At 45.4% G+C, this 27,380-nt stretch overlaps 2 protein-coding genes across 4 annotated transcripts in view; both read left to right on the top strand.

The window, feature by feature from the left end:
- The window catches only part of CFAP52 (cilia and flagella associated protein 52), a 63,913-nt gene extending 56,942 nt beyond the window's left edge, over positions 1 to 6,971 (top strand). The window contains exons 11-13 of one of the 2 annotated variants that reach the window (XM_003274669.2): positions 2,146 to 2,248; positions 5,252 to 5,363; positions 6,548 to 6,971. In XM_003274669.2, the coding sequence (XP_003274717.1) occupies positions 2,146 to 2,248; positions 5,252 to 5,363; positions 6,548 to 6,723 (391 nt within the window). In that variant the 3' untranslated portion in view covers positions 6,724 to 6,971. The remainder of the gene's footprint in view (positions 1 to 2,145; positions 2,249 to 5,251; positions 5,364 to 6,547) is intronic. The other variant, XM_030800136.1, reaches the window with a different exon arrangement.
- Positions 6,972 to 8,707: 1,736 nt separating this feature from the next.
- USP43 (ubiquitin specific peptidase 43) overlaps positions 8,708 to 27,380 on the top strand; it is a 78,578-nt gene continuing 59,905 nt past the window's right edge. For both annotated transcript variants that reach the window (XM_012501341.2, XM_003274671.4), the window contains exons 1-2: positions 8,708 to 9,644; positions 20,129 to 20,260. In XM_012501341.2, coding sequence (XP_012356795.2) covers positions 9,141 to 9,644; positions 20,129 to 20,260 — 636 coding nt within the window. In that variant the 5' untranslated portion in view covers positions 8,708 to 9,140. The remainder of the gene's footprint in view (positions 9,645 to 20,128; positions 20,261 to 27,380) is intronic.

Genomic DNA, 27,380 nt, shown 5'->3' with positions numbered 1-27,380 from the left:
ACTAACTAGACCAAAGCCTGTGAACTTTATTGTAGGAGTAACTGAAAGGATTTTTGAAAAGTGGCTTTTTGAATTTTTGACTATAAGCATTTTTGCTGTGTTTTTATTTTAGAATCAGACCCTATTTCTCCAACCCCTCTCCCCACCCACCTATCACCCCTCTACCACTCCTACGAGGCACTGCCTTTATATCACTGCATAAGAGAGACGAGGATAAGTGCAAAGATGGGAGGAAGGAGGCATGCACGACAAAGAATATGAGATACACTTGATGGGAATGAGAACTCAATGTGTATTTAATACATTAAAAAACATAAAGCACTGCTGGGCATGGTGGCTCACGCCTGTAATCCCAGCACTTTGGGAGTCTGAGGTGGGAGGATCACGAGGTCAGGAGTTCGAGACCAGCCTGACCAACATGGTGAAACCCTGTCTCTACTAAAAATACAAAAAGTAGCCGGGCGTGGTGGCGCATGCCTGTAATCCCAGCTACTCAGGAGGCTGAGGCAGGAGAATCGCTTGAACCTGGGAGGCAGAGGTTGCAGTGAGCTGAGATCACGCCACTGCACTCCAGCCTGGGCAACAGAGTGAGACTTCATCTCAAAAAAGCAAACAAACAAACAAACAAACAAAAAAACCCCACAAAGCAAGCTTTTGTCTTCTAGCCCTGTGTGTCTCCTGGGGATCTTGTTACAAATGTAGATTTTGATTCATTAAATTTAGCACGGTACCTGAGGTTCTGCATTTCTAAGAAGCTCCCAACTGAGAGTGCTGGTTCAAGGACCACACTTGTAGGAAGTGTTAGGCTATACCTGACCTTCCTCCTGGGAAAATATAGAACTAGAAGGACATGTCTGAACTTGTTTCCATGGATGGTTTGTGACTGCCTCAAATCCTTAAAGCTGTTCTGTTGTGTAGCAGGAATTCTTGTGCCAAAATCTTTAAAAATGCTCAGCTCAGATACCACGTTTGAAAACTTCCATAATGAGAAGAAACTGTGCAGAAGGTGCGTTTTTTAGCCAGGAAAGCCTGGCCTGTGAGATGGCCACCCACCACATTGTCTGTGGAAGGAGAAGCGATATTTACATATTTCTTGGTACAGTATCTAAGGCAGGGGTTCTATTATGCACATAAAAATCAACTGAAATCCTGGTTTAAAATGCAGATCCTGGCCAGGCGTGATGCAGTGGCATGATCTTGGCTCACTGCAGCCTCTGCCTCCCCGGTTCAAGTGCTTCTCCTGCCTCAACCTCCCGAATAGCTGGGATTACAGGCATGCACCACCATGCCTGGCCAAGTTTTGTATTTTTAGTAGAGATGAGGTTTCACCATGTTGGCCAGGCTGGTCTCAATCTCCTGACCTCAGGTGATCCACAAGTGCTGGGATTGTAGGCGTGAGCCACTGCACTCGGCCTATAATACCCATTTTAAAAATACCCTTCCCAGGCCGGGCTCTCTTCAGTTGCGGGAGGCGAGCTCCCTCTTGGGGGCATCCTGGGCAGGGTGGGGGGTGGGTCTTGGGAGGGACTTCTTACCATATGCAGACAAGGGTTGAGCCTGCCAGCTTTTGGGACATCCCCACTTGACAGGCTTGTGTTTTCCAAGGGTTGTGCATGATATGGTACGTCCAAACCTGTGGACAAATGTGTACATGACATCTTGCTACAGCTTTTATTTGTGAATTAAAGATACATCGATGATTAAAACATAAACAAAATAAAATACGCTTCCCCACATTCTGCTTCTCAGACTGCAGGGAGCTCCACTTCCAAATGGTGGCCTCGACTCAAGTACATTGTGTGGGAGGCAGCAGGTTGGCTGTGAGTTCAGCCTCTTCTGCTTCTTCTTCCCTGGAACTTAAGGGTTCTCATTGAGTTTCGTGCTCTGTCTTTAGGAAAGGGCCCTTCCCATTGTCCTTTGGTGGTCACTGATAGGCCAACCGAAGTATGCAGAAGTAGAGAGGACAGGGTGACCTGAAGTCTGTTTTGAAGAAATACAAGCACCACTGTGCTGAGCAGTATGAGATGTTTGGCATAGAGATAAACCAACCCAAATCCCAGCTTGCACCAAATCCAGCTTGAATAGTGAATAAATTTCCTAGGGAAGAGAAAGTTGGCTTTCACAGCTTTTGAATCTACTTTCCAGGCGTCTCAGGAGGAATCAGATGATACTAGCCAACACCTTATTCCAGTGTGTGTGCTATCACCCTGAGGAGTTCCAGATCATCACCAGCGGAACAGACAGAAAGGTGAGTCCTCCCAGCGAGAGCTGAGATCTTTCCAGTGCAAGAGAAAAGCAGTGAGGCGTTGTGGTGGAGGGTGCGGGCTCTGGAGTCAAACCACCTTGGTTCCAATGGTGGTCTGTCATCAATCAGCCATGTCACTTTGGAAAGGCCATATCACCTTCCAGTGTCTTCACTTCCCCTCCTGTTAAGTGGAAATGGTACCACTGACCTCATAGAGTGAGGATTAAAGTCATGCTTGCCTGTGGTGCTTATAGCAGGGGGCCTGGCACATAGTAGGTACTCAATAGATTGGTTTTTATTATTAGGGAATTTCTGAGACTGGACTAGAATTGCTGTGCCCAAACTGGTTATCACTTTGACTAAATTCAGACAGAAAGGCAATAGAGCTCCTCATCTCTCAGCACTGTACTTCCTCATTACATTAAAAATCTACACACGGAGCCAAGCGTGGTGGCTGATGCCTGTAATTCCAACACTTTGTGAGGGTGAGGCGGGCGGATCACCTGAGGTCAGGAGTTCGAGACCAGCCTAGCCAACATGGTGAAACCCCATCTCTACAAAAAATACAAAAAATTAGTAGAGTGTAGTGGCAGGTGCCTGTAATCCCAGCTACTCAGGAGGCTGAGGCATGAGAATTGCTTGAATCCAGGAAGCGGAGGTTTTGGCGAGCCAAGATTGCACCACTGCACTCCAGCCTGGGTGACAGAGTGAGACTCTCTCTCTCTTAAAAAAAAAAAAAAATTCTACATATGGTACAGATTTCCCAGCTAAAGAGGAAGGTGAAGGTTCATCCTTCTGTTTGGGGGAATGTTCACCCTTGGAGCAAGCAAGGGGTCCCTGCTCTCATGAACCTTACTTCCCTAATTTATTCTGGGTAGGAGGGGATGGAATTGGCTAATACACACATGAACCAATCCATGAATGGACAATGAGTAACAAGTGAACAAGACACGAGATGGTGAAAGGACTGAGAAAGGAGATAGAACAAGTCATATGATGCTGGCGGGTGGGGGGAAGCTCCTTCAGCTGGGGTGGTGGGTGAAGGCCTCTTTAAGGAGCAGCATCTGAGCTGAGGCCTGAATAACAGAAGGACTAGTCAATGCCTAGACCTCAAGGAAGGGCACCTCTGGCAGAGGACATTCTGGTAAGATGGAACCCTACTGGGGCTGCCCAGGAGAGTGTCAGTTTGGCTTCTTTGGCTGGGGAAGCAGGCAGTCAAGTTCCAACCACTTCTGTGGGTGTGATTCCTGAGAAACATGGGTTCTGGCATGCTTTTCTATCTCTTTAGGCGTTTACTATGAAATCAGAACTTTTTTGTTAACATGATCAAGCATCAACAGACATTACAAAGCAAAAGAAAAAAGTTAACAGGAAATAGTATGCATAATGTCTAGCTAGATTCAGAGGAATACAGACTTCTGGCATAGTGCCTGGAACACAGCACGTTTCTGACATGAAACAATGAGAAACGAATGAAATGCACATGCAAGTTTGCGCTCCTGATTCCTGGTCAAGCACTCTTTTTTTTTTTCTTCAAACTTATTTTAAGTTCAGGGGTACATGTGCAGGATGTGCACGTTTGTTCCATAGGTAAACATGTGCCATGGTGGTTTGCTGTACAGATCACCCCATCACCTCGGTATTAAGCCCTGCATGCATTAGCTATTCTTCGTGATGCTCTTCCTCCCCCAACCCACCACCCCCCAGCAGGTGCCCAGAGTATGTTGTTTCCCCACATGTGTCCATCTATTTTCATCGTTCAGCTTCCACTTGTAAGTGAGAACATGTGGTGTTCGGTTTTCTGTTCCTGTGTTAGTTTGCTGAGGATAATGGCTTCCAACTCCATCCATGTTCCTGCAAAGCACGTGATCTTGTTCCTTTTTATGGCTGCATAGTATTCCGTGGTATATATGTGCCACATTTTAAGTTTATTCTTTTTTTTTTTGGAGACAGAGTCTCACTTTGTCACCCAGGCTGGAGTGCAGTGGCACACTCTCGGCTCACTGCAGCCTCCTACAACTTCCACCTCCTGGGTGCAAGTGATTCTCATGCCTCACCCTCCCAAGTAGCTGGCACTACAGGTGTGTGCCACCACATCCAGCTAATTTTTGTATTTTTAGTACAGACGGGGTTTCACCATATTGCCCAGGCTGGTCTCGCATTCCTGACCTCAAGCAACGGGCCTAACTCGGCTTCCCAAAGTGCTGGGAGCCGCTGCACCCAGCTGGCCGTATCATATTTTCTTTATGCAGTCTATCATTGATGGGCATTTAGGTTGATTCTCTGTCTTTGCTATCATAAATAGAAGCATTTGTTCCTAAGAAGGAAATTTAAATTTTGAATAGATTGTGCATTCACAAATTTTAAGGTACAAAGGCAGCATATTCAGGAAAAAAATCACCCTCCTTTAGGCACCTGTCTCTCCACCCCTAAGATAGTTCTGCTCCCCAACAGGGAACCAAGGTTACCAGTTCCTCTTTAAACTCTACCCTGTGGAATATTTCAGTGCTTTGGAGCAGAAGGGAAAGTTGGGAATAAGGGTGGGGTGAGGAAGAAGGAGGGCACAGTCCCAGTGGGAGGGTGCCTGTACAGCCCAGTCTCTAGAACTCTGGGGAGTGGGGAGTGCTCATCCCCCAGTGAGAAGGAAGAAAATGCTTTTCCTCCCTCCAGGCCTGAAGCTTAGCTGTGGATGCAGAGGCTGTTCTTTCTTTTACAGCTTGCTTCAGGCTCAATCTGCTTAGTCTTATCAAAAGCCCTTTCTGTCTTAATCCAGGTTTATCAGCACATCAACATCTCTTTAAATAGAATGCAAATTTAAAACCAATACTAAAAATATTAAAATGGTTTTGCCACCCCCTGCTGTAGCCTATTTATAATTTCAGCCAGTATCATCCTGTGGTGTATTTTTGCTCCCTTCTATATAAAGTAGAGCCATCTTTTGTTAGCATGTGCATGGATGACTCCCCTGAGCTGCGTCCTGCTTAATGCTTCTTTCCTGAATTCCAGATTGCTTACTGGGAAGTATTTGATGGGACAGTAATCAGAGAATTGGAAGGTTCCCTGTCTGGGTCGATAAATGGCATGGATATCACACAGGAAGGGGTGCACTTTGTCACAGGTTAGTCCTGGGATAGGAAAAAGCCAAGCCTGGCTTATTTAGATGAGGACATGAAAGGAACTCCCAGGCTAGAGGCAATTGGAAAAGACCACAAAAGGGTCTCAAGGCAACTTGGTTAGAATCAGACTCCAACCAACACTGCAGCCAATGTGGCTGAGAAAGAAAAATCCAGAAGTAACATTTCAATGAGAGGAAACATTTGCACAAGAGCTTTAAGAGCACAAATAAAAGCCAAGACTTAGGTTGCTCGGCTTGCTTTTTTTGGTGGGCATTGATAATAGAAATGGGGCCTTTAAATGGCCTGGGCTGTCCAGCATGCTTGTAAAATCTTAAAAGCCAGTCTTTTAATTCCACCTTATTATTGCATGATGCGATGCCCTTCCCACCAAAACAAATGAATTAACCAGTATTTCAAAGGGGCATTTACCACACAACATGCTGATTGGAACATCATTATCATTTCCTGCCAAGCTCTTTGATTCCTGAGGATATTAACAAATAAATGCTGCCAGGCGGGGTGGCTCACGCCTGTAATCCCAGCACTTTGGGAGGCCAAGGCAGGTGGATCACCTGGGGTCAGGAGTTTGAGACCAGCAAACATGGTGAAACCGTCTGTACTAAAAACACAAAAATTAGCCGGGCATGGTGGTGCGCGCCTATAATCCCAGCTACTTGGGAGGCTGAGACAGGAGAATTGCTTGAGCCTGGGAGGTGGAGGCTGCAGTGAGCTGAGATCCTGCCACTCCACTCCAGCCTGAGTGACAGACAGTCCGTCTCAATAAATAAATAAATAAGTAAAAAATAAATAAATGCATGAAATGAATTAAGTTTCACAAATACATTGACTATAAAGCAGATATCAAACTAGACACAGTGTGATTCCAATCATATATATGATGTATATGTATACCAGTATACTTAGAGAGAAAATACTGGAAGGAACTAAGCCAAGATATTACTAGTGGTTATTTCTGGGTAGTGGGATGAAATGTGATTTCACCTCTTTGTATTTCCCCCTCCTCTTCAAATTTACTGCAACAGATAGATTTTTATAATCAAGTAAAAGTGTTATTATAAAGACAGATACATGGGGACCATGTTGAAAATGATCCAGTTATTTGAAATCAGGGCTGTTTCTCTCTCTTCTATTGCAGCAATGCCATATACATGTTTATCTTTTTCAGGTGGAAATGACCATCTGGTGAAAGTTTGGGATTATAATGAGGGTGAAGTGACTCACGTTGGGGTGGGACACAGTGGCAACATCACACGCATCCGCATAAGTCCAGGAAATCAATATATTGTTAGTGTAAGTGCCGATGGAGCCATTTTGCGATGGAAGTACCCACATACCTCCTGAAGCTGATGAGATGTCTCTGAGCCTTGGCGTTGCACACAGTCCTGTTGAAGACTGAGTTTAGATAACTCCAACACTAATCTTCATTTCTAACAGCTCTGTTTTTGTTCTTGAGTCAATTTTTTTCTTTTTCTTTATAGAATGCATTTTATATGCTTAAATTGCATATTAAAATTAAAATATGTTCAAGAATAATTTGTGCAGACTCTAATTAGAACTTTTTACATTTTGAATAAATTCTTAGTTGTTGGTTTTCTGTTATAATTTGTTTTCTGCAACTCTGCAAAACCCACAGAACTTCCTCACGATCTGTGCACAGACGGCATTGCTATTATCCTCTAAAAATAAGGTGAAATGAATTTCCTTCTTAATTGTCATTTCATTGGTCAAGCTAGACTAGACTCAGATTTAAATCCAGATCTCGGGCAGGCTTCTTAAAAATTCTCTGAGCCACAGTTTGCTCTTTTGTCAAGCAAGAGTAAGTTCCTACTCAAAAGGTTATTGTGAGAATTAAGTGACTAATGTACTAAAGCATCAGCAGAATTCCTGACAGGGTAGAGAGTGAAATATGCATGCTTTCTCAAAGAAAGTGTGTGGTGTTGGGGATCTCAGGACAATTACCAAAGAAAGAAGAAATTTCAGAGATGCTTTATTGGAGTTGGCCATTACATCTTTCTTCTGTGCTTTCCACCAGAAGGGTGATGAAATGGACCTTATGTCCTTGTGTATTAATCACCCAACCGGGTATCTTTTTCCAGAGAGGGGTAAAGAATGGCATTTTCCAGAACACAAGTCTCCGATTCACAGTACCGTCTGATGTTTTAAGCATGTTATTTATCCTTTAAGTAAGGCTGCTTTTTTGCATGAGGTAACTGCCGCAACCCGGTTTGAAAGATCAAGTTTTTTTTGTTTTTTTTTTTTTGAGAGGGAGTTTAGCTCTTGTCGCCCGGCTGGAGTGCAATGGCGCGATCTTGGCTCACTGAACCAAGCGATTCTCCTGCCTCAGCCTCCTGAGTAGCTAGGATTACAGGCATGCGCCGCCACGCCTGGCTGGCTAATTTTGTATTTTTAGTCGAGACGGGGTTTCACCATGTTGGCCAGGCTGGTCTCGAACTCCTGACCTCAGGTGATCCGCCCGCCTCGGCCTCCCAAGGTGCTGGGATTACAGGCGTGAGCCACCGCGCCCGGCCAGGATCAAGAATATTTAATAAATGATGATCACTTATTAAACAACAAGTAACATTTCAGAGCGTTGTTAGAATACTGCATCTCACATGGTGCTGATCTCTTTCTGAGCTAGAAATTGACGAGAAACTCATTTTGCAAGACCTTGCCTGATTAATTATAAACCTGACAGTTGCAGGGGATAAAGTGAGGGGTGGGGGAGGGGCTCAGGGTTACCCAGGGAATCAAGGGCGGGGCAAGGCCAAACTCGTTCTGATTGGGCAATCATTCAACAAGGACTGTGCCTTAAGGAGTGAACCAGAAACCGCGTAGGGGGCGCGCCTGAGAGCCTGAAAACTTCCTGGTAAGCAAATACTGAGGTTGGAAAGGGCCTGAACTTGGCAGTCCATAGATCCAGGTCGAGTTCCGGTTTCCCTGCTTACGGATCGGGCCGCCTCCCTACGTTGCGATAACCTCTGTGAGTCCCCTTCCTTGCCGATGAAAGCAAGGGTGATCAAGTCTCGCACGTTTTTGGAAAATGATTCTAACCCAATCTGTGGTGTAAAAAAGCAAACCACAACCACTCGGGGGCTTTTCTCACAGGGCAACACGTGGCTCCCAGTTCAGGTCCCGGGTTGGCGGGTGCGGGCACAGGCTCTGCCTCCCCCAAGGGGCAGACGGTCTGGAAGGAGGTGGCGACACCTGTCCGCACACACCTGAGCCTGCGGAGGAACCAGCGGTACACAAAAGCGCTCCCCACCCCCACACAGCACCCAGCGCGCGCCTCTCACCACGCCCGAGGCTGTGCTCTGGAGATGCCTGCCTTGCCCTTTTCTTCCTGCAGTAGCCAGGCCTTTGCCATTTACTAGGCGCTTTCAGAATGTTCATTTCTCCATAATTTCCACTGCTTGAAGGCTGCTCGAGGAACAGGAGCAGCGGCGAAACCCAGGTCTGTCGGTTTACGAGGTAAGGAAGGGTGGGGAATCCGACCACGACGACTCCCAGTCAGCGCCGCGGGGGCGGCACCAGGCAGGGGTAGGGGTGGCCCGGCGCTGCCCTGGAGGGGACTGGTCGTGCGGCCGGATTCCCGCGCGGGGCGGGGCTGCCCCGCCCTTGGCTCCGCCTCCGCCCCGTCCCCGCACACCTGGCCCGCAGGTAGCCGGCACCAGGCGCCTTAGCGAAGCTGTAGGGCCTGCTGGCCGCTCGTCCTCCTCGGGCCCGGGGGCTCCGCGCCTGGAGCTGCGCCGGCCGCAGCCATGGACCCGGGCCCCGGGGACGCGGCAGGAGGGGGACCGCTCGCGCCCCGGCCCCGCCGCCGCCGCTCCCTGCGCCGCCTGTTCAGCCGCTTCCTGCTGGCGCTGGGCAGCCGCTCACGCCCCGGGGACTCGCCGCCCCGGCCCCAGCCGGGACACTGCGATGGCGACGGTGAGGGGGGCTTCGCCTGCGCCCCGGGCCCAGTTCCAGCGGTCCCCGGCAGCCCCGGGGAGGAGCGCCCGCCCGGACCCCAGCCCCAGCTCCAGCTCCCTGCCGGCGATGGGGCGCGGCCGCCGGGCGCTCAGGGCTTGAAGAACCACGGCAACACCTGTTTCATGAACGCCGTGGTGCAGTGTCTCAGCAACACCGACCTGCTGGCCGAGTTCCTGGCGCTGGGGCGCTACCGGGCGGCGCCGGGCCGCGCCGAGGTCACCGAGCAGCTGGCGGCGCTGGTGCGCGCGCTCTGGACTCGCGAATACACGCCCCAACTTTCCGCGGAGTTCAAGGTAGGCAGCGCTGCGCCGCCGGCCGCCCTGTCCCCCTGGTTTCGCCTCTTGAAAAGTGTGTGCACAATCGGGAAAGGGTTTTCTCGGGGCCTTCTTTAAACGCATTGACCAGTTCAGCCCCGGATTACCGGTTTTGCTTTGAGTCGATGTGTTACGCTGTCGCTTGCTTATGTTTTCTTTATAAATTAATTCTCCTAGGTATTTTGAGAGGGAGTGGGGTGAGCTGGCAGATTGAAAGGTAATCAGCGTTTTTGGATTCAACAAGCATTTGTTGAAGTATTGAAGGCTTGTGGGCCAGACAGTGTTCTAACGCCAGCTCTAGAGCTTCCAGTCTGGAATGATGTGGGGTAGGGAATGGGACGTTGAAGGCCAAGGCCTCAGAGCAAGAAGGTGATGCTTGCGCTGAGATCTGAATGATGAGAAGGATGAAGTCAGGGCAAGCTGTAGGACTAATCCAGGCAGGGGGAACAGCAAGTACAATTGCCATAGACCCAAAGGAGCTGAGTACTGGAGACATGGAAATAAAACGAGTGGCGTTGGAGCTTAGGAGGCAGATGAGGTTCGCCAGATCACGTAAGACCTAGGAGGCAACGGTAAAGAGTTTGGATTTTATTCTAAGCCCAGTGGAATCTGACAACCTGCAGGCCAGGTACCGTGCTGAGTGCCCAGCAAAGGCAGTGAGCGTGCTATTTTGGAGATAGCATCCTTTTGTTTAAGGCGCATTCAATCCCCTACAATGTATGAGCACGGGCTTGCATTTTATTGTCTGCAAGATCACGGTCTACTTACTCGGGATGCTGCAGGGGCATGAGGCTTTGTAAATTGTTTGTATCACTTCACCCGGGGTTAAAACGGGGTGTTCGTTTGGGGTCCCAGTTGGATTAAAGGGTTCCTGATAATTGATGCACATGGCTTTCTTCCTGAAAAAAAAAAAAAAAAGAAGAAGAAGAAGAAACCCGCAGCTCTGGGCAGAGAGCTGAAGCTCCCTACAGACTAGTGATTGTTGTTCTTGGGGGAGGGGGAAACCTGTCAGTGTTCATTCCACAAGCATCACCGCTCTTGAGTTTCAGCCTGAGAAAGCAGTGTTTGCCATGTGACCCATGAGATGCCAACCCCCACCTTCCTCCCTCCTGCCTCCATTAGTGAAGCACTGTTCTGCAGCAGCCAGTGGGTCAAATGGTTGTCACTAAATGTCTCTTTTTGGTGACATTTGCTTTTTAAGAAAGAGGCAGTATAGTATAGTGGTTAAGAGCAAGGTCTCTGGAGTTTTGTGACCTTGAGCAAGTTACCAGATCTCTCTGTGCTACAACTTTCTTCATCTTTAATATAGAACCATAATGGTACCTACCTCGTTATAGGGTTGTTGTATTAAATGAGTTCTATGTAGAGCACAGTGCCAGCCCCACAGGAAATGTTCGTTATTCTATCATGACACCTTCTCACCTGCAGAAACCTAGAGGAGGGAGGGAGGTAATCTTTATGTACATTTTCTCTTGCTAGATGCATTTCCATCCAGTTACCACAGCAATGGGAGAGGGCTGCAGTAGTTTGAAAAAACTCCGAAATTGGCCGGGCGCGGTGGCTCACGCCTGTAATTCCAGCACTTTGGGAGGCCGAGGCGGGTGGATCACGAGGTCAGGAGATCGAGACCATCCTGGCTAACACGGTGAAACCCTGTCTCTACTAAAAATACAAAAAAAAAAAAAAAAAAAAATTAGCCGGGCGTGGTGGCGGGCGCCTGTAGTCCCAGCTACTCCTCGGGAGGCTGGGGCAGGAGAATGGCGTGAACCCGGGAGGCGGAGCTTGCAGTGAGCGGAGATTGCTCCACTGCACTCCAGCCTGGGCGACAGAGCGAGACTCTGTCTCAAAAAAACAAAACAAAACAAAACAAAACAACTCCGAAATTAGTAATCACCCTCAGTGGCTCACCAGAATTTCCTATCTTTCCCCCCCGCTGTCAAATCCCCAGGGCCTGGGAGCTCCCAGTAAGCCTCAGGGAACTGAAGGATAATCAAGTTTGTAATATGTTAATGAGGGAGATACAATCTGGAATTTCCTGGGATTTTTGGGTAGCCAGCTTTGGAGGGAGGAGTGGAGGATCCCAGAATCCAGGCTTTAAATATTATGGATTGAAATCTAGGTGAGCTCTTCTTATTTTACAGATGGGGAAACATTCGTTCAACAAATATTTATTGAATGTCCAGAGAGTAGACTAGGAATGCATGGAATGCATGATGAGTGATGAGTACAAACCCAGATTCTGGGGCTGCTCTCCAGGAGCTTATGGTCTAGAGGTAGAAATGGATGTTAATGAAGTAATCACACAGGCACATGATTGGAACAGAAACATGTTAGAAAGGACAAATACAAGGTGCTATGACAGTTACAGCAGGAAAATGTGATTGGATTGGGGAAGATCCTGTGGGGTGGGCAGGGAAAGCTTCCCTGGAGAGGTAACCAACCGCTGAGTTGAATTTTGAAGTATTAGGTGTCAATGAAGGGCTTGGGAAGATGGGAGAGTGCATTCCAGGACCTGGGAACTGGAATGCCAACCAGGGAAGGAGGTGGGGCCGAGAGACCTTCTGTTCAATAAATGAATAAAAGCCCACTTGGCTGGGGAGGAAAGGCTGGAGAATTGGTTGCAGACACACCATACAAGGTTTTCTTAAGGAGTCTTGTCTTGTCTTTTCCTTTCTGTTTCTGTTTCTCTTTCTCTCTCTCTTTTCCTTCCTTCCTTCCTTCCTTCCTCTTTTTCTTTCTCTCTCTCCCTCTCCCTCTCTGTCTCTCTCTCTCCCTCTCTTTCTCTCTCTCTCTCTCTGTCTTTCTTTCTCTCTCTCCCTCCCTTCTTTCCTTCCTTCCTTCCTTGCCCTCTCTCTCTCTTTAAGAGAGAGAGTCTCACTCTGTCACCCAGGCTGGAGTATAGTGGTGTCATCATAGCTCACTACAGTTTTCAATTCCTGGGCTCAAACGATCCTCCTACCTCAGCCTCCTGACCAATATGGTGAAACCCTGTCTCTACTAAAAATACAAAAATTAGCCGGGCGTGGTGGCGTGTGCCTGTAGTCCCAGCTACTCAGGAGGCTGAGACAGGTGAATTGCTTGAACCTGGGAGGCAGAGGTTGCAGTGAGCTGAGATTGTGCCACTGTTCTCTGGCCTGGGTGACAGAGTGAGACTTCCTCTGAAAAACAGAAAGAAAAGTCCTGTCCGTGGTATTATCTAGAATTCTTTTCTTCTCTTTCTTTTCTTAAATTTTACATTTTTATTTTAGATTCAGTGGGTACATGTGCAGGTTTGTTATAAGGGTGTATTGTGTGATGCTGAGGTCTGAGCTTCTGTTGACCCTGTCACCCAGATAGTGAACATAGTGTTCAATAGGAAGTTTTTCATCCCTTGTCCCCCTGCCTGCCTCCTTCCTTTTAGAGTCCCCAGTATCTATTGCTCCCTTCCTTATGTCCACGTGTACCCAAGATTTAGCTCCCACTTATAAGTGAGAACATGCAATATTTGATTTTCTGTGCTTTTCTAATGATGTAATTAAATGTTGCACATTGTAAAAAAAAAAAAATTAAAATGTAAAAAAAAAAGAGATCTGTAATTTTAACCCCTAGAGATAACCATTGTAAATATACTGACATGTTTCAAGCTATATAAAAACAATAGAAAATTTTAGTTTTATATCCTGCTTTTCTCATTTAAGCATTGTTACAAGACATTTTCCTAGTCTTTTTTTTTTTTTTTTTTTGTTTTTGAGACGGAGTCTCGCTCTGTCGCCCAGGCTGGAGCGCAGTGGCGCAATCTCGGCTCACTGCAAGCTCCGCCTCCCGGGTTCACGCCATTCTCCTGCCTCAGCCTCTCCGAGTAGCTGGGACTACAGGCGCCCGCCACCACGCCCGGCTAATTTTTTGTATTTTTAGTAGAGACGGGGTTTCACCGTGGTCTCGATCTCCTGACCTCGTGATCCGCCCACCTCGGCCTCCCAAAGTGCTGGGATTACAAGCGTGAGCCACCGCGGCCGGCCTCCTAGTCTTAATAATACACAACAATCGTTAATAATTAAGTCTTTAACAATTAATATGTTATTAAATTAACCAATTCTTTATGGAGATCTATGGTTATATTAAAAATTTTAGCCATCCGGAATTTATATTAGCTTATGTGCTTAAGCATCAATTTTAGATCTACAGTGATACACTGGAGACACGGCTTTTTAAAAACAAGGATGCCTTCTTCACCACTCATGTTTTGTAAGTTCTGGACAAAACAGTAAGACATAAAATGGAAATAGAGTTTCCATTTTCCAGTATTATACTGTGTTGAAGTTTCTTGTATTTAAATCATTGTCCTCAGCTGTGATTATTCCTATAAGCTTAATTCCTACAAATGGAATTACACAGTCAAAGCAAAAGTATGACTGTTTTATTATGTTTCTATTTTTACTTTTTAAATAAACTTTATTAAGGTCTAAACTATATACAGTGAAATGTACCCATTATAAGCATAAAATTTAGGAAGTTTTAACAAATGTGTGAACCTGTGTAGTCACCATCTCACTTTTAAATATTGAGTTTTTGTTGTTGTTTTTGTGGTTGAGACGGAGTCTCACTCTGTCGGCCAGGCTGGAGTGCAGGGGCACTATCTCGGCTCACTGCAACCTCCACTTTCTGGGTTCAGGCGATTCTCCTGCCTCAGCCTCCCAAGTAGCTGGGATTACAGACGTGCACCACCATGCCCACCTATTTTTTTGTATTTTTAGTAGACACGGGGTTTTGCCATGTTGGCCATGCTGGTCTCAAACTCCTGACCCCAAGTGATCCGCCTGCCTCGGCCTCCCAAAGTGCTGGGATTACAGGTGTGAGCCACTGTGCCCAGGCAACATACCTACGTTTTTGTGGTGAGAACATTTATGATCCATTCCCTTGGCAATTTTCAAGTATATAATATATTATTATTAACTATAATCACCAGGCTGTCTAATAAATCTTCATCCCTTATTATTAATTTATTGAACAAAAAGAAATAGTACATTTTTAAAAATTTTAATAGGTTTTTGGGGAACAGGCAGTATTTGGTTACATGGATAAACTCTTTAGTGGTGATTTCAGACTTTGGTGCACCCGAGTGATGGACACTGGACCCAGTGTGCAGTCTTTCATCCTTCACCCACCTCCTACCCTTCCCCTTGAGTCACTGAAGTTCATTATATTGCCCTTGTGCCTTTGCGTCCTAAGAAATAGTATTATCTTCTAAACTTCTAAAAATAGTTTTTTATTTTTATTTCTTTGATTAGGAGCGAGGTGGAGGATTTTTTCCTTGTTTCTTTACTAGTTGCGAGTCTGCTCTTGGAAGCATCTGTTCAATGTTCTTTTTTTTTTTTTTTTGAGACAGAGTCTCGCTCTGTCACCCAGGCTAGAGTGCAGCAGTGGCGCAATCTCGGCTCACTGCAACCTCTGCCTCCCGAGTTCAAGCCATTCTCCTGCCTCAGCCTTCCAAGTAGCTGGGACTACAGGCGCGTGCCACCACGCCCGGCTAATTTTTGTATTTGTAGTAGAGACTGGGTTTCACTATGTTGGCCAGGCTGGTCTTGAACTCCTGACCCATGAGCCACTTTACCCGGCCCATCTGCTCAATGTTCTTATGCATCTATCTATTCTGCTTTGGTCTCAATGTTTTTATGTTTCTGTAAGTTCCTTAGTTCTTGTCATATTTGCTACAAATATTTAATCAAAACTGTCTCCTTCTTCCCCCTACCCCAATATTGGAAGATTTAGATTTATTTATATCAGATGTTAAGATAAATCTTTGATTTTGTGTACCAGCTTTTCTATGGTTATATTAAAAATTTTAGCCATCTGGAATTTATATTAGCTTATGTGCTTAAGCATCAATTTTACATCTACAGTGATATACTGGAGACATGGCTTTTTAAAAACAAGGATGCCTTCTTCACCACTCTTGTGTTTTGGAAGTTCTGGACAAAACAGTAAGACATAAAATGGAAATGGAGTAAAAAATATTAGAAAGAAAATTGCTAAATCATTGTAGAAATCCTTATTTTAGCTTTATTACTGTCATTAATGACACCACATAGAAGGTAGAAAATCAAAGGAATAATCATTTAGAACATATAAAATTAGATTTGTATTCAGAAAACAACCAGAAATATGAAATAACTAGGAATAATTTTAATAAGAAATGTTAAAAATTATCAATGTTTGGGAAATAAAACATACATACAGATAGAGTTATGCCATGTTGAAGGACAGAAATAACCAAATCTAGGGCTGAGCACGGTGGCTCATGCCTGTAATCCCAGCACTTTGGGAGGCCGAGATGGGAGGACCTCTTGAGGCCAGGAGTTCAAGACCAGCCTGGTCAATACAGCAAGCCCTTAGCGCAAAAAAAAAAAAAAAAAAAAAGATGTGAGATAAGTAACCAAATATTGCAGTTCATTCTTCCCAAGCTGGTTAACTGTTTGGGAACTGCTTTGTGCAGTTCTAGTTATGTTTCCATAGACTTTCTTTTTTTTTTTTTCCTTCTTTTTTTGAGATGGAGTCTCGCTCTGTCGCCCAGGCTGGAGTGCAGTGGCGCAATCTCGGCTCACTGCAACCTCCATCTTTCGGGTTCAAGTGATTCTCCTGCCTCAGCCTCCCAAGTAGCTGGGACTACAGGTGCCCGCCACCACGCCCGGCTAATTTTTTGTAGTTTTAGTAGAGACGGGGTTTCACCTTGGTAGCCAGGATGGGTTCAATCTCCTGACCTCGTTTCCCACCTGCCTTGGCCTCCCAAAGTGCTGGGATTACAGGTGTGAGCCACCACCCCCGGCCTGTTTCCGCAGACTTTCTAAGGGAATGTCTTCTGTAGTCATCAATAGGTTATTAAAAAAAAATTCTGAGAAATACCTGCCAAATACTTTATAACTGGAAAAAGACAAAGAACAATGTTCACTGTTAAAAAACTTTGTCATTTACAAATGAAAATTTAAAAATTGCTCATGTTCCCATTTTTCTATGATAACCATTTGCTACTATTTTGCCATGTATTTTCTGGTCTTTTATTTTTCTATCTATAAATACATACATAAAACAATCTCAAATATGTATTTTTGCATTTTTTTCTTCTTATGACCAGATTATTATTTTCTTTATCATTTGTATTTCATCAGTCATAAATTTTAAGGCCATCTGAGTATGTCATAAGTTTTCACCCAGATAACTTGATATATACAGACATCTCTGCTTGTATCTCTCATTTCCTAAGGCAAAATCCCCAAAAGTGGAATTGCTGTTTATGGAGAGGGACATTTTTTTAAGGCCCTATCTTGTCTTGCTTCTTGAAGTTGTCACCTCCTTTCTGAAAAGGTTGTCAGGTACTATAGCCAGGCTAAGATGAAGAGTGTCAGGCTTAAAGGATCATCATGATTAACTGGAGAGGAATGGATTTCACATGGAAGGAAGAACAAAAGCAAAGGTCTAAGCCAGGTATGGTGGCTCACGCCTGTAATCCCAGCACTTTGGGAGGCCGAGGTGGGTGGATCATCTGAGGTCAGGAGTTTAAGACCAGCCTGGCCAACATGGTGAAACCCCATCTTTACTAAAAATACAAAAATTAGCCAGGTGTGGTGGCAGGCCCCTGTAATCCCAGCTACTCAGGAGGCTGAGGCAGGAGAATCGTTTGAACCCGGGAGACCGAGGTTGCAGTGAGCCGAGGTCGTGCCATTGCACTCCAGCTGGGCAACAAGAGCAAAACTCCATTTCAAAAAAAGAAAAAAAAAAGTAAAGGTCTAGACTGTAGAAGCAGGAAAGCGTGTTTGGGGCAGCTAGTGGTTTACTTACCTGGAGCTTTGAAACATGGAATGATATGGTATGGGGCTGAACCACAGAGGGTGCTTGGACTATTTGGTGGTGAGCAGGAGAGTAAGGAATGATTTAGAGTCAGAGCATGACAATATTCAGCCAAGCTGTAGGAAAATTGGTCTGGTCTACCATGAAGTCAGTGGGTTGGCAAAGGGAAAACCTAGGGGCTGGGCCCCTCCTTAGGTAGATATTGTTGTCTGGGTCAGCTGTAGGTGGAACTCAACAGTTGGAATGAGACTCTTCTATAGGGGAAGGGCGGAGACATTTGGGAGCCAGCATCCAGACTGCTTAACAGCTGACCGATCTGAAGGAGAACCTGAAAGATGACACCTACATTAAAAGGATGAGCTGGTTTTAGAGATTTTGAGTTGGAAGGGCCGGCTGCTCACCCAGAAGAGAAGAGGTTTGAGGGTTGTTTGGGGGTAGGGTTGCCAGATGAAAAATATACCATGCCCAGCTGATTTTTAATTGCAGATAAAAAATGAATAACTTTTTAGTGTAAACACGTCCCAAATATTGCATGGGACATATTTCTACTAAAAACATATTCATTGTTTATGTGAAATTCAAATCTAACTGGGTATCTTGTATTTTTATTTACTAAATCTGGTAGCCCTACTTGGGAATCAACATGCAGAGAAGCCTGGGGGAAGAATCCACACTAATGTGATTGACATAAAGACTCAGAGCCACACTTGGGCAGGCCGAGGCAGGCGGGATCACCTGAGGTCAGGAGTTCGAGATCAGCCTGGACAACATGGTGAAACCTCATCTCTACTAAAAATACAAACATTAGCTGGGTGTGGTGGCAGGTACCTGTAAACCCAGCTACTTGGGAGGCTGAGGCAGGAGAATCACTTGAACCCATAGGTGGAGGTTGGAGTGAGCTGAGATCACGCCATTGCACTCTAGCCTGGGCAACAAGAGTGAAACACTGTCTTAAAAAAACAAAAAGACTCAGAACCAGCATTTCAGTTAATTAAATCTTGCATTTTTGCTTTGTCTCATCCTGAAGTCTCCTTTATTTTTAGTTTTATTTTTTTGAGACAGAGTCTCACTGTGCCACCCAAGCTGGAGTACAGTGGTGCAATCTCTCCTCACTGCAACCTCTACCTCCCAGGTTCAAGCGATTCTCCTGCCTCAGTCTCCTAAGTAGCTGGGATTTCAGACATGTACCACCACGCCCAGCTAATTTTTGTATTTGTAGTATAGACGGGGTTTCACTATATTGGCCTGGCTGCTGTTGAACTCCTGACTTAAAGTGATCCACCTGCCTTGGCCTCCCAAATTGCTGGGATTACAGGCATGAGCCACTGCACCTGGCCTCTAAAGGCTCCTTTAAATCTCAAGGGAAAATTAAAAGAAAGAAAGGAAAAAAAAAAAAAAAGCCCAGGCTGCCTGATTTGATTGGCAGTGGTAAGGATTGTCCTGGTCCTCAGTCTTGTTAAGACCAGTCCCTTTGGCAGGTGTGAACAGAGAACAGACCTGCGTGGGATGAGACTGGAGGCTTGGCTCTGCAGTCTAAGACTGGGTCCCACATCCATCACGTGCTGTCATGTGCATGTGTGGACACACAGACAAGTGATTTGCTTACACCCAGATGCCCACATGCTCACACATGTATAGCAAAAGTCCCTGGAAAGATGCTGAAGGAACTGCTAAAAGTGGCTGTCTCCTGAGAAGGGATACCATAGGATGAAGGCCAGGTAGAAGGAAGACTTCATTATAATCCTTTTTTTATTGAATTACTGTTTTTTAGTATGTGCATATATTACTCTTTGCAATAAACTTTTAAAAAGCTGGAATGCGCATTTATACAGAAAATGACAAAGGTGCTACACAATTTAACAGAAGGACAGCGCAAGGGGTACCAGGAATGCAAACACCACGAGGGCAGTGAGTCTTCATCTGTTTTGTTCACTGTTGTATCCCGGTCCCTAGAATAGTGCCTGGCGTGTGGCTGGCACTCAATACATATTTATCAAAGGAGTGAAGGGCTGGCTCAACCGTTTGATGCCCTAACCACAGAAACAAGCTTGTATCCTTAAATTTCATACATCTTAGAAAGAGGCAGTAGAGGAGCTACATGCGTGGTATTTAAGGAAATCAACTTCACTGCAAATGTGGGTATTCTGAAAGAAGAAAGAGTTGAAGCTATGAGAATGAATGAAATCAGTGAGGGAGAGCAAGTAGGGCTAGGAGGCTGTTCACCATCTAGGTGAACAGAGAGAGAGAGCCTGAGAATAGACCAATGGAGGGAAGGCCAGTGGAGCATCATGCCCCAGCAGTCACAGGAAGAGAGCTTCGGTGGGTCAGATGTTCAACAGCATCAAAATATTCAACAGAGACCACCCTGTGGGTTTTCAAAGGATAGGATACACATCAGCAGTCCTCTGGGAAGAAAATGTCTTCTCCCATATACAGAGACCCTCATACCATTTGGGGACATTGCCCCAAAAGGCGTCAAAGAACGTTTGGCGTCAAAGAACATTTCTACCCTGGCTGTTTGGGTGCTGTCATCCCAGGTCAGGGCTGGATAATGTCCACTCAGTAGACCTGGTGCTCATAGAGCCTTCATTTGGTTGTATAAAGGGCCAAATTCACCTCTGGATTTCCTTTTTTCCTTTCAGAATGCAGTTTCCAAGTACGGCTCTCAGTTCCAAGGCAATTCCCAGCACGACGCCCTGGAATTCCTGCTCTGGTTGCTGGATCGTGTACATGAGGACCTGGAGGGTTCATCCCGAGGGCCAGTGTCGGAGAAGGTCAGTCACTCTCAAAACAACACAATGTACTGGGTTTTCTTTTTTCCTTTAAATATTGACTCAGCGCCTCAAAACTGAATCTTGAAATTGAGATTCTTAGATTCCTATATAGTCTGACTACTATATCCACAGTCTGTTCCCTGCTGCCTTCTCTTAGCTGTGTTTGTTTTACACAAGGCGTTTCCTTCCATTCCAGTATTTCTCATTCTGTTTGTCCGAGTGATACAATGAATAGAGTTTCATTTTGGCTCAAAATATGAAAAGTCTTTTCTTTGGTTTGTATTCCGTTCATTAGTGTGGTCATCCAAGGCCATGAGTACCATTCCTTATTATTTGCAGATGGTACCATTTGAACTCTACCATTGCTTTCTCAGTTATGTATTCTACAGAGTACCAACTGTTAAACTTTTCCTCTCACAACACAGGATGGATGATTTTTACACATGTGCATTTAGCATCCCCAGGTTTTGATGGAACCCCAAACCTTTCAGAGGAGGAAAGCACTACAATAATTTGTCATAAGCACAGCTAATTGATACATCAGGTGCGGTCTTTATGGACTTTGCTCAATGATGGCTTATGCTCTAATGCTAGTCCTTTATCTTGTACTTAAGAAAGTAAAAGTGAATGAAGTTACTATATTATGAAAGTATTCATCCATTTTCACACTGCTATAAAGAAATACCTGAGGCCGGGTGCGGTGACTCACGCCTGTAATCCCAGCACTTTGGAAGGCCGAGGCAGGCAGATCACTTGAGGTCAGGAGTTCAAGACCAGCCTGGCCAAGATGGCGAAACCCCATCTCTATTAATAATATAAAAATGAGCCGGGCGTGGTGGCATGCTCCTGTAATCTCAGCTACTCGGGAGGCTGAGGCAGGAGAATCCTTTGAATGTGGGAGGTGGAGTGAGCTGAGATCGCACCGTTGCACCCCAGCCTGGGTGACACAGTGAAACTCCGTCTCAAAAAAATAAAATAAAAAAAGAAAAGAAAAGAAAAAAAGAGACATACCTGAGACTGCGTAATTTACAAAGGAAAGAGGTTTAATTGACTCACAATTCCACATGGCTGGGGAGGCCTCAGGAAACTTACAATCATGGTGGAAGGAGAAGTACCTCTTCCTTTTCCTGCCACCTTGTGAAAGTACCTCTTTCACAAGGTGGCAGGAAAGAGAGAGAGTGAGGGGGAACAGCCCTTATAAAACCATCAGATCTCGTGAGAACTCACTCACAATAATAAGGACAGCATGGGGAAAACTGCCTCCATGATCCTATCACCTCCCACCAGGCCCTCCCTCCACATGTGGGGATTATGGGGATTATAATTTGAGATGAGATTTGGGTGGGGACACAGAGCCAAACCATGTCAATGAGTGAGCAAAGTTATTTTAACAACATCTGTGAATAATCTGCTGTAATAGAGAAGTTTCATGAGCTTTGATAATTCCATATCAATGAGTGAGCAAAGTTATTTTAACAACATCCACGAATAATCTGCTGTAATAGAAATAAAGTTTTATGAACTTTGATAATTAATCAATAACACATACCTTTTGATGTATCACATGGCTAATCCAGTTGCAGCCATGAGAACTGTTTTACCAGTTTTTTGGTTTTGTTTTAAATCTGGAAACACTATTCTCATCCTTTTCATTAATCAAATAAAAAAACCCTTGGAAAGTGCTTAGATCTTTCAACCAGCACCTTCCCATCCCTTCAGTGTTTGCTTGGAGCCCGTCATTCTAGCGTAATAAAGAATGAACAGTGCAGGAAGCTTAGTCTTTTTCTTCCTTAAATTTGTCTGTTTCCTTTATGTTTTCCAACTGTTACCTTTCTATTTTTTTCTCACTTAAAATGTCAACCTACAACTTTAAGAAAAGGAGAACATAACTATATATGTTCCATGTATCAGAGAGATTGGGTAACCTTCTAAAGCCGCACAGCTAAGTAAAGGACAGAGTCAGGATTCAAGCCCAGGGGGGTCTGGTTTGAAAGCCTATTTTCATATTTTAAAAATAATCACCCCAGTCATTCCCAAAACATACAAATGAAACAAAGCAAACAATCACCACAATAAAACCTGGGAGGACCACACATTTGAAGGTCATGGTGGTTTCTCTGGGTTTTGAGATTAGGGGTGATTTCTTTTACTTACCATGATTTCCTGTTTATCTTATTCTGACCCCTTTTCGTTGTAAGTGACAGAAATTTAACTTAGTCTCACTTAAGGAAAGGGCATTTATTGACTTTTATAACTTGTGAGTCCAAGGGTCAAACCAGCTTCAAGTAGGGCTGGATCCAGGGACTCAGATCACGTCAGCAGGTCTTTGACTATGTCTCTATCCCTTGTCTCTGGCTCCGTTTTCAGACTGGCTCTGCCCAGATGGTAACAAGATGGCCTTCTGCAATGCTCATGTAGTCTTTAGATCTTGGGATTCCAGAAAAAGCCCAGGGAAGAGTCCGATTGTCTCAGCTTGGTTCACATGTCCATTCCTGGGCATGTGGCCAGAAGAATGGAATATTCTAATTGGGTGCAGCTGGGTTGCATGCCTGTGGGGGTGAACGTGGGCCAAGGAGAGCTTTTATAGAAATGGAACAGTTTGCTTCCCCAAAGAAAGGAATGCTGAGCAGATAAACATATGTCTACTATACTGTATATTCCACAAGTTTATAGTGAACACATTTTGAAATCAGAAGGATATATTTTTTAAAAGATACTGTTTATCGAATGTTTGTTACGTGCCAGGGGCCTAACTTGATGCTTTGCACAATTTATTTCTCTACCTGACACAGAGTAGACAATAAACTCTTGAAATGATTGACTAAATTAGTTATGCTTTACTATTATAAGGATAACTCATATTTTACAGTTAATGAAAATTTAGGTTAAGTTGCTCAAGGTCACTCTCAACTTCTACTTGGTGGAGATAGAATTGAACCTGGCTCTGTCTATTTCAAAGCCAGTGTGCTGGATTCCTTCTCCTAAAGCTTTCCTCATGCTTTCTTAATTTCCCATGGCGGGAGAGAGGAGACTTAGAAATAGATGGTACCTCTTTCTGCTGGCTGCACAGGAAGAGCCTCTTATCCTGTTTTTTACCCTCTCCTCTCCCTGGCTATACCAGGTAGGTCTTCCTACTTGTAAGGTAGGTGGGATAGATAGCGTTTCAGTTTTCCTTTTCTACTTCTTGGTAGCAGGAAAAGGCACTGGGCTTAAGGGTGGAGAAGATCCCAGAGAGGTTAAGTAACTCGTCCCAAGTCACACAGTTATTAAGTGAGAGAACTAGGACACAAATCCAGTAAACTCACCTCTGTAACAGGGTTCCTTAACTTCAACACTGTTGGATGTTTGTGGCCATTTGATTCTTTTCTGAGGATGGCTGTCCTGTTCATGGTAGCATTAGTAGCACCTCTACCTCCTAGAAGCCAGTCTAGTAGGCATCTGGACTAGGCATTTGACTATTTGTGATAGCCAAAAATGTCTTCAGAGATTGCCAAATGTCCCCTGGGATGGGAATGGGGATGGTGACAAAATCACCATTCCCCTAACCCAGTTGAGAGCTACTGCTCTAGAACCTTTGTTTCTTATGGTGCACCACCCCCAGACCTTTCTTTAACATAATATTGTGTTTATTTAAGCCAAGGAGGCCTGGCAATAATTCTTTTTTTTTTTTTTTTGAGATGGAGTCTTGCTCTGTTGCCCAGGTTGGAGTGCAGTGGCGCGATCTCAGCTCACCACAACCTCCACCCCCGGGGTTCGAGCGATTCTCCTGTCTCAGCCTCCCGAGTAGCTGGAACTACAGGCGTGTGCCACCATGCCTGGCTAATTTTTGTATTTTTAGTAGAGACAGGGTTTCACTATGTTGGCCAGGCTGGCCTCGAACTCCTGACCTCATGATCCACCTGCCTCGGCCTCCCAAAGTGCTGAGATTACAGGCGAGGCGTGAGCCACCACGCCTGGCCAGTAATTCTTTTTAACAACTTCAAGACACAAATAAAAGCATCCATAATTGATTTTCCAATTTTGAATATGTCCCATTCCAATATACTCCACACTACCACCAGATAGAAAGGAAATAAGAGCTTGTCCCTCTTCTGCTTAAATTCCCCCACTGGCTTCCAATAGCACGTAGAACAAAATTCAGACTTCTATGTGGCTGACAGGGCCCAGCCTGATTCCAGACCCCTCCACCTCTCGCTCCCTGGCCTTCATCTCTCCAGCTGCTTCCTGTTCCTTAAGGGGCCAGGCATGTTGGGAGTAGATTGGCCAGGCAAGACCGGGGGGTGGCTATTGGCTAGAGAAAGGAGCTTACCCCGCCCTTGGTTTGACCTGATTGAAACCAGAAAAGATCTCTTTCTCTGTCTGGGGTCAAAGCCTCTCCTGAAATTTGCTCTCAGAAAATTGAGCTGCCTGCGGAGGCCCGGCTGTGTACGCTTGAAGGTAGAGAACAGAGCTGTTGGGATTATCCGGCGTGAAACTTCATTTTCCCTTTCCTAGAAGGAAAGCCACTATCCTCTGTGAAACTCTGATTGTTTTTCTCTTTGAGGTTATTTCTGTTAAGACATAGGAAAGCCATGTAGCTAGATTTATTTGAAACTGGAATAAAAACCATAAGGGCCGCTTTCTTTTCTGTTAATTTACTGATCCTCAAATGTTTTCATCCTGCAAAGAGGGCACATTTTTATTACCCTGTTAAAAACCCTAACACAATCTTTTTGTCAGTTTGCTTTCCAGAAAATGCCGCTCTTGCAGAATTAAGTAGGGGATGAGGCTGGGGAGAGGACCAGGAAGCCGACATGTATTAAGCACTGACTATGTGCAGGGAAGATACACAATACATGTCATCTCTTGGGATTTTGTTCATTTTTATTCATTTATTTTTTGAGACAGGGCCTCACTCTGCTGCCCAGGCTGGAGTGCAGTGGAGTGATCATAGCTCACTGCAGTCTTGACCTCCTGGGCTCCAGCGATCCTCCTGCCTCAGCCCCCCACTAAGGAGCTCTACTTCAGGGATACACCACCACACCTGGCTAATTTTTTAGTTTTGTAGAGACAAGGTCTCACTATGTTGTCCAGGCTGGTTTCAAACTCCTGGATTCAAGCAATCCTCCCACCTTGGCCTCCCAAAGTGCTGGGATTACAGGTGTGAGCCAAAGTGCAGGTCATCCCTTGTGATTTTCATGGTAGCTCCATGAAGTTGATGTGTTAGATGTAGAATGAGGCTCAGAGAGATAGGCTGAGTGTCATTCAGCTAACAGAGCAGAGCCAGCATATTTGACCTCGTTGTCCATGCTTTGTGAATGACCCCCTGCTGCCCCTCACTCCAGCCTCTTTCAGGATTTTCTTTCTCCATGCCCTTCCCTGGGTGATCCTGTATGCAGCCTCTCCCAGTGCTGTTCAGTGTCATTGAACCCATTGAATTCTTGGGTTGCAAGCAACAGCAACCGACTTGAGCTGACTCAAACAAGAGGGGAACTTAGGAGAAGGCCAAGGAGCCCCACACTCAGTGACAGGGAAAGCTGAAGGACCAGCTTGGAACTGTCAAGAATCAGACAGCTGTGAGGGTATCTCAGCAGCAGGAACTGCTCCATTCTCTTCCCTGGACAGCACAGCCCACAAAAATGTTTTCAGCCTTTGGCCACTCTGTTCATGATTCACATTCAGAGCAGGAACATCTCAGTGTGGCTTGCTTGGGTCATGGGCCTATCCCTGATAGGTGAGGGCAGTACCCCTGATTAAAGAGCCCTCCCCATGCGTGGACTGGATTCAGGGTTCCAAAACAGGGGTTGCTACTACCAAAGAGGAGTAGTGGATACGGGGCAGTCAAAATACGCCGGGGTCTGCTATGCATCCAAGTTACCTCCTCCAAGTGCCCTTCCCCTATTTGTCATGAATGTCTCTGCCTGGATATTGAGTCACCTCAAACCCAGCATGCCCATCCCAAACCCACGTCTCCTTTTGACTTTGCCTCTCTGTAAACGGAACGGAGGGGGTTCTCCAGGCACCAGACTGGATCGTTGGAGTTGATCACATTCGTCCACTCCCACAGTCAGGGACTGAGTGGTGAGCTACGTCCACAGGTGTCCTGAATCCATCCCTCCTTTTCATCTTCATGGCTCCTGTCCTACCTTATCCTGTTGTTTCCTGAACGCTTGAGCCTCCTAATCTGTGTCCTAACCTCCAAACTTACACTTCTTCATCTGGGAGTCAGTAGCTGTCAAGTTAAAGCATCTCTCCAAGCATGTTGCTACCATCTCAGTTCAAAACTCATCAGGTACTCCTCCTCCTGGAATAACAACCGCCACCTACACTGTGCTTTGTGCCAGGTATGGTTCTAAGTGTTTTGTATATATGCTCTTTTTTTTTTTTTTTTTTTTTTTTTTTTTGAGACAGAATCTTGATCTGTTGCCCAGGCTAGAGTGCAGTGGTGTGATCTCAGCTCACTGCAGCCTCCGCCTCCTGGGCTCAAGCAATTCTCCTGCCTCAGCTTCCTGAGTAGCTGGGATTACAGGTGTGCACCACCACACCCGGCTAATTTTTGTATTTTTAGTAGAGACAGGATTTTACCATGTTGGCCAGGCTGGTCTCGAACTCCTGACCTCAAGTAATCTGCTCACCTCGGCCTCCCAAAGTGCTGAGATTACAGATGTGAGCCACTGTACCCAGCCTTGTGTTTTGTATATATAAACTCTTTAAATACTCAGAGCATCCCTATCAGACAGGTACTGTCATTATCCCTTTATTATAGTTGAGAAATCATGGAGCAAAGAGATTAAGTAACTTTTTTAGCTGGATCAGAGCAGTCAAGTAACTTGTAGTCAAGTACCGGTGTGGGGATTTAGATGTTCTTTTTTTTTTTTTTTTTTTTTTTGAGACGGAGTCTTGCTTGCTCTGTCGCCCAGGCTGGAATGCAGTGGTGTGATCTCGGCTCACTGCAAACTCTGCCTCCCGGGTTCAAGCGATTCTCCTGCCTCAGCCTCCCAAGTAGCTGGGATTACAGATGTGCGCCACCATGCCTGGCTAATTTATGTATTTTTGGTAGAGACGGGGTTTCACCATATTGGCTGGGCTGGTCTTGAACTCCTGACCTCAGGTGATCCACCCGCCTCAGCCTCCCAAAGTG

This window comes from Nomascus leucogenys, chromosome 19 (genome assembly GCF_006542625.1).
Source record: "Nomascus leucogenys isolate Asia chromosome 19, Asia_NLE_v1, whole genome shotgun sequence".
NCBI lineage: Eukaryota > Metazoa > Chordata > Mammalia > Primates > Hylobatidae > Nomascus > Nomascus leucogenys.
This window is presented reverse-complemented; position numbering and strand designations above follow the sequence as displayed.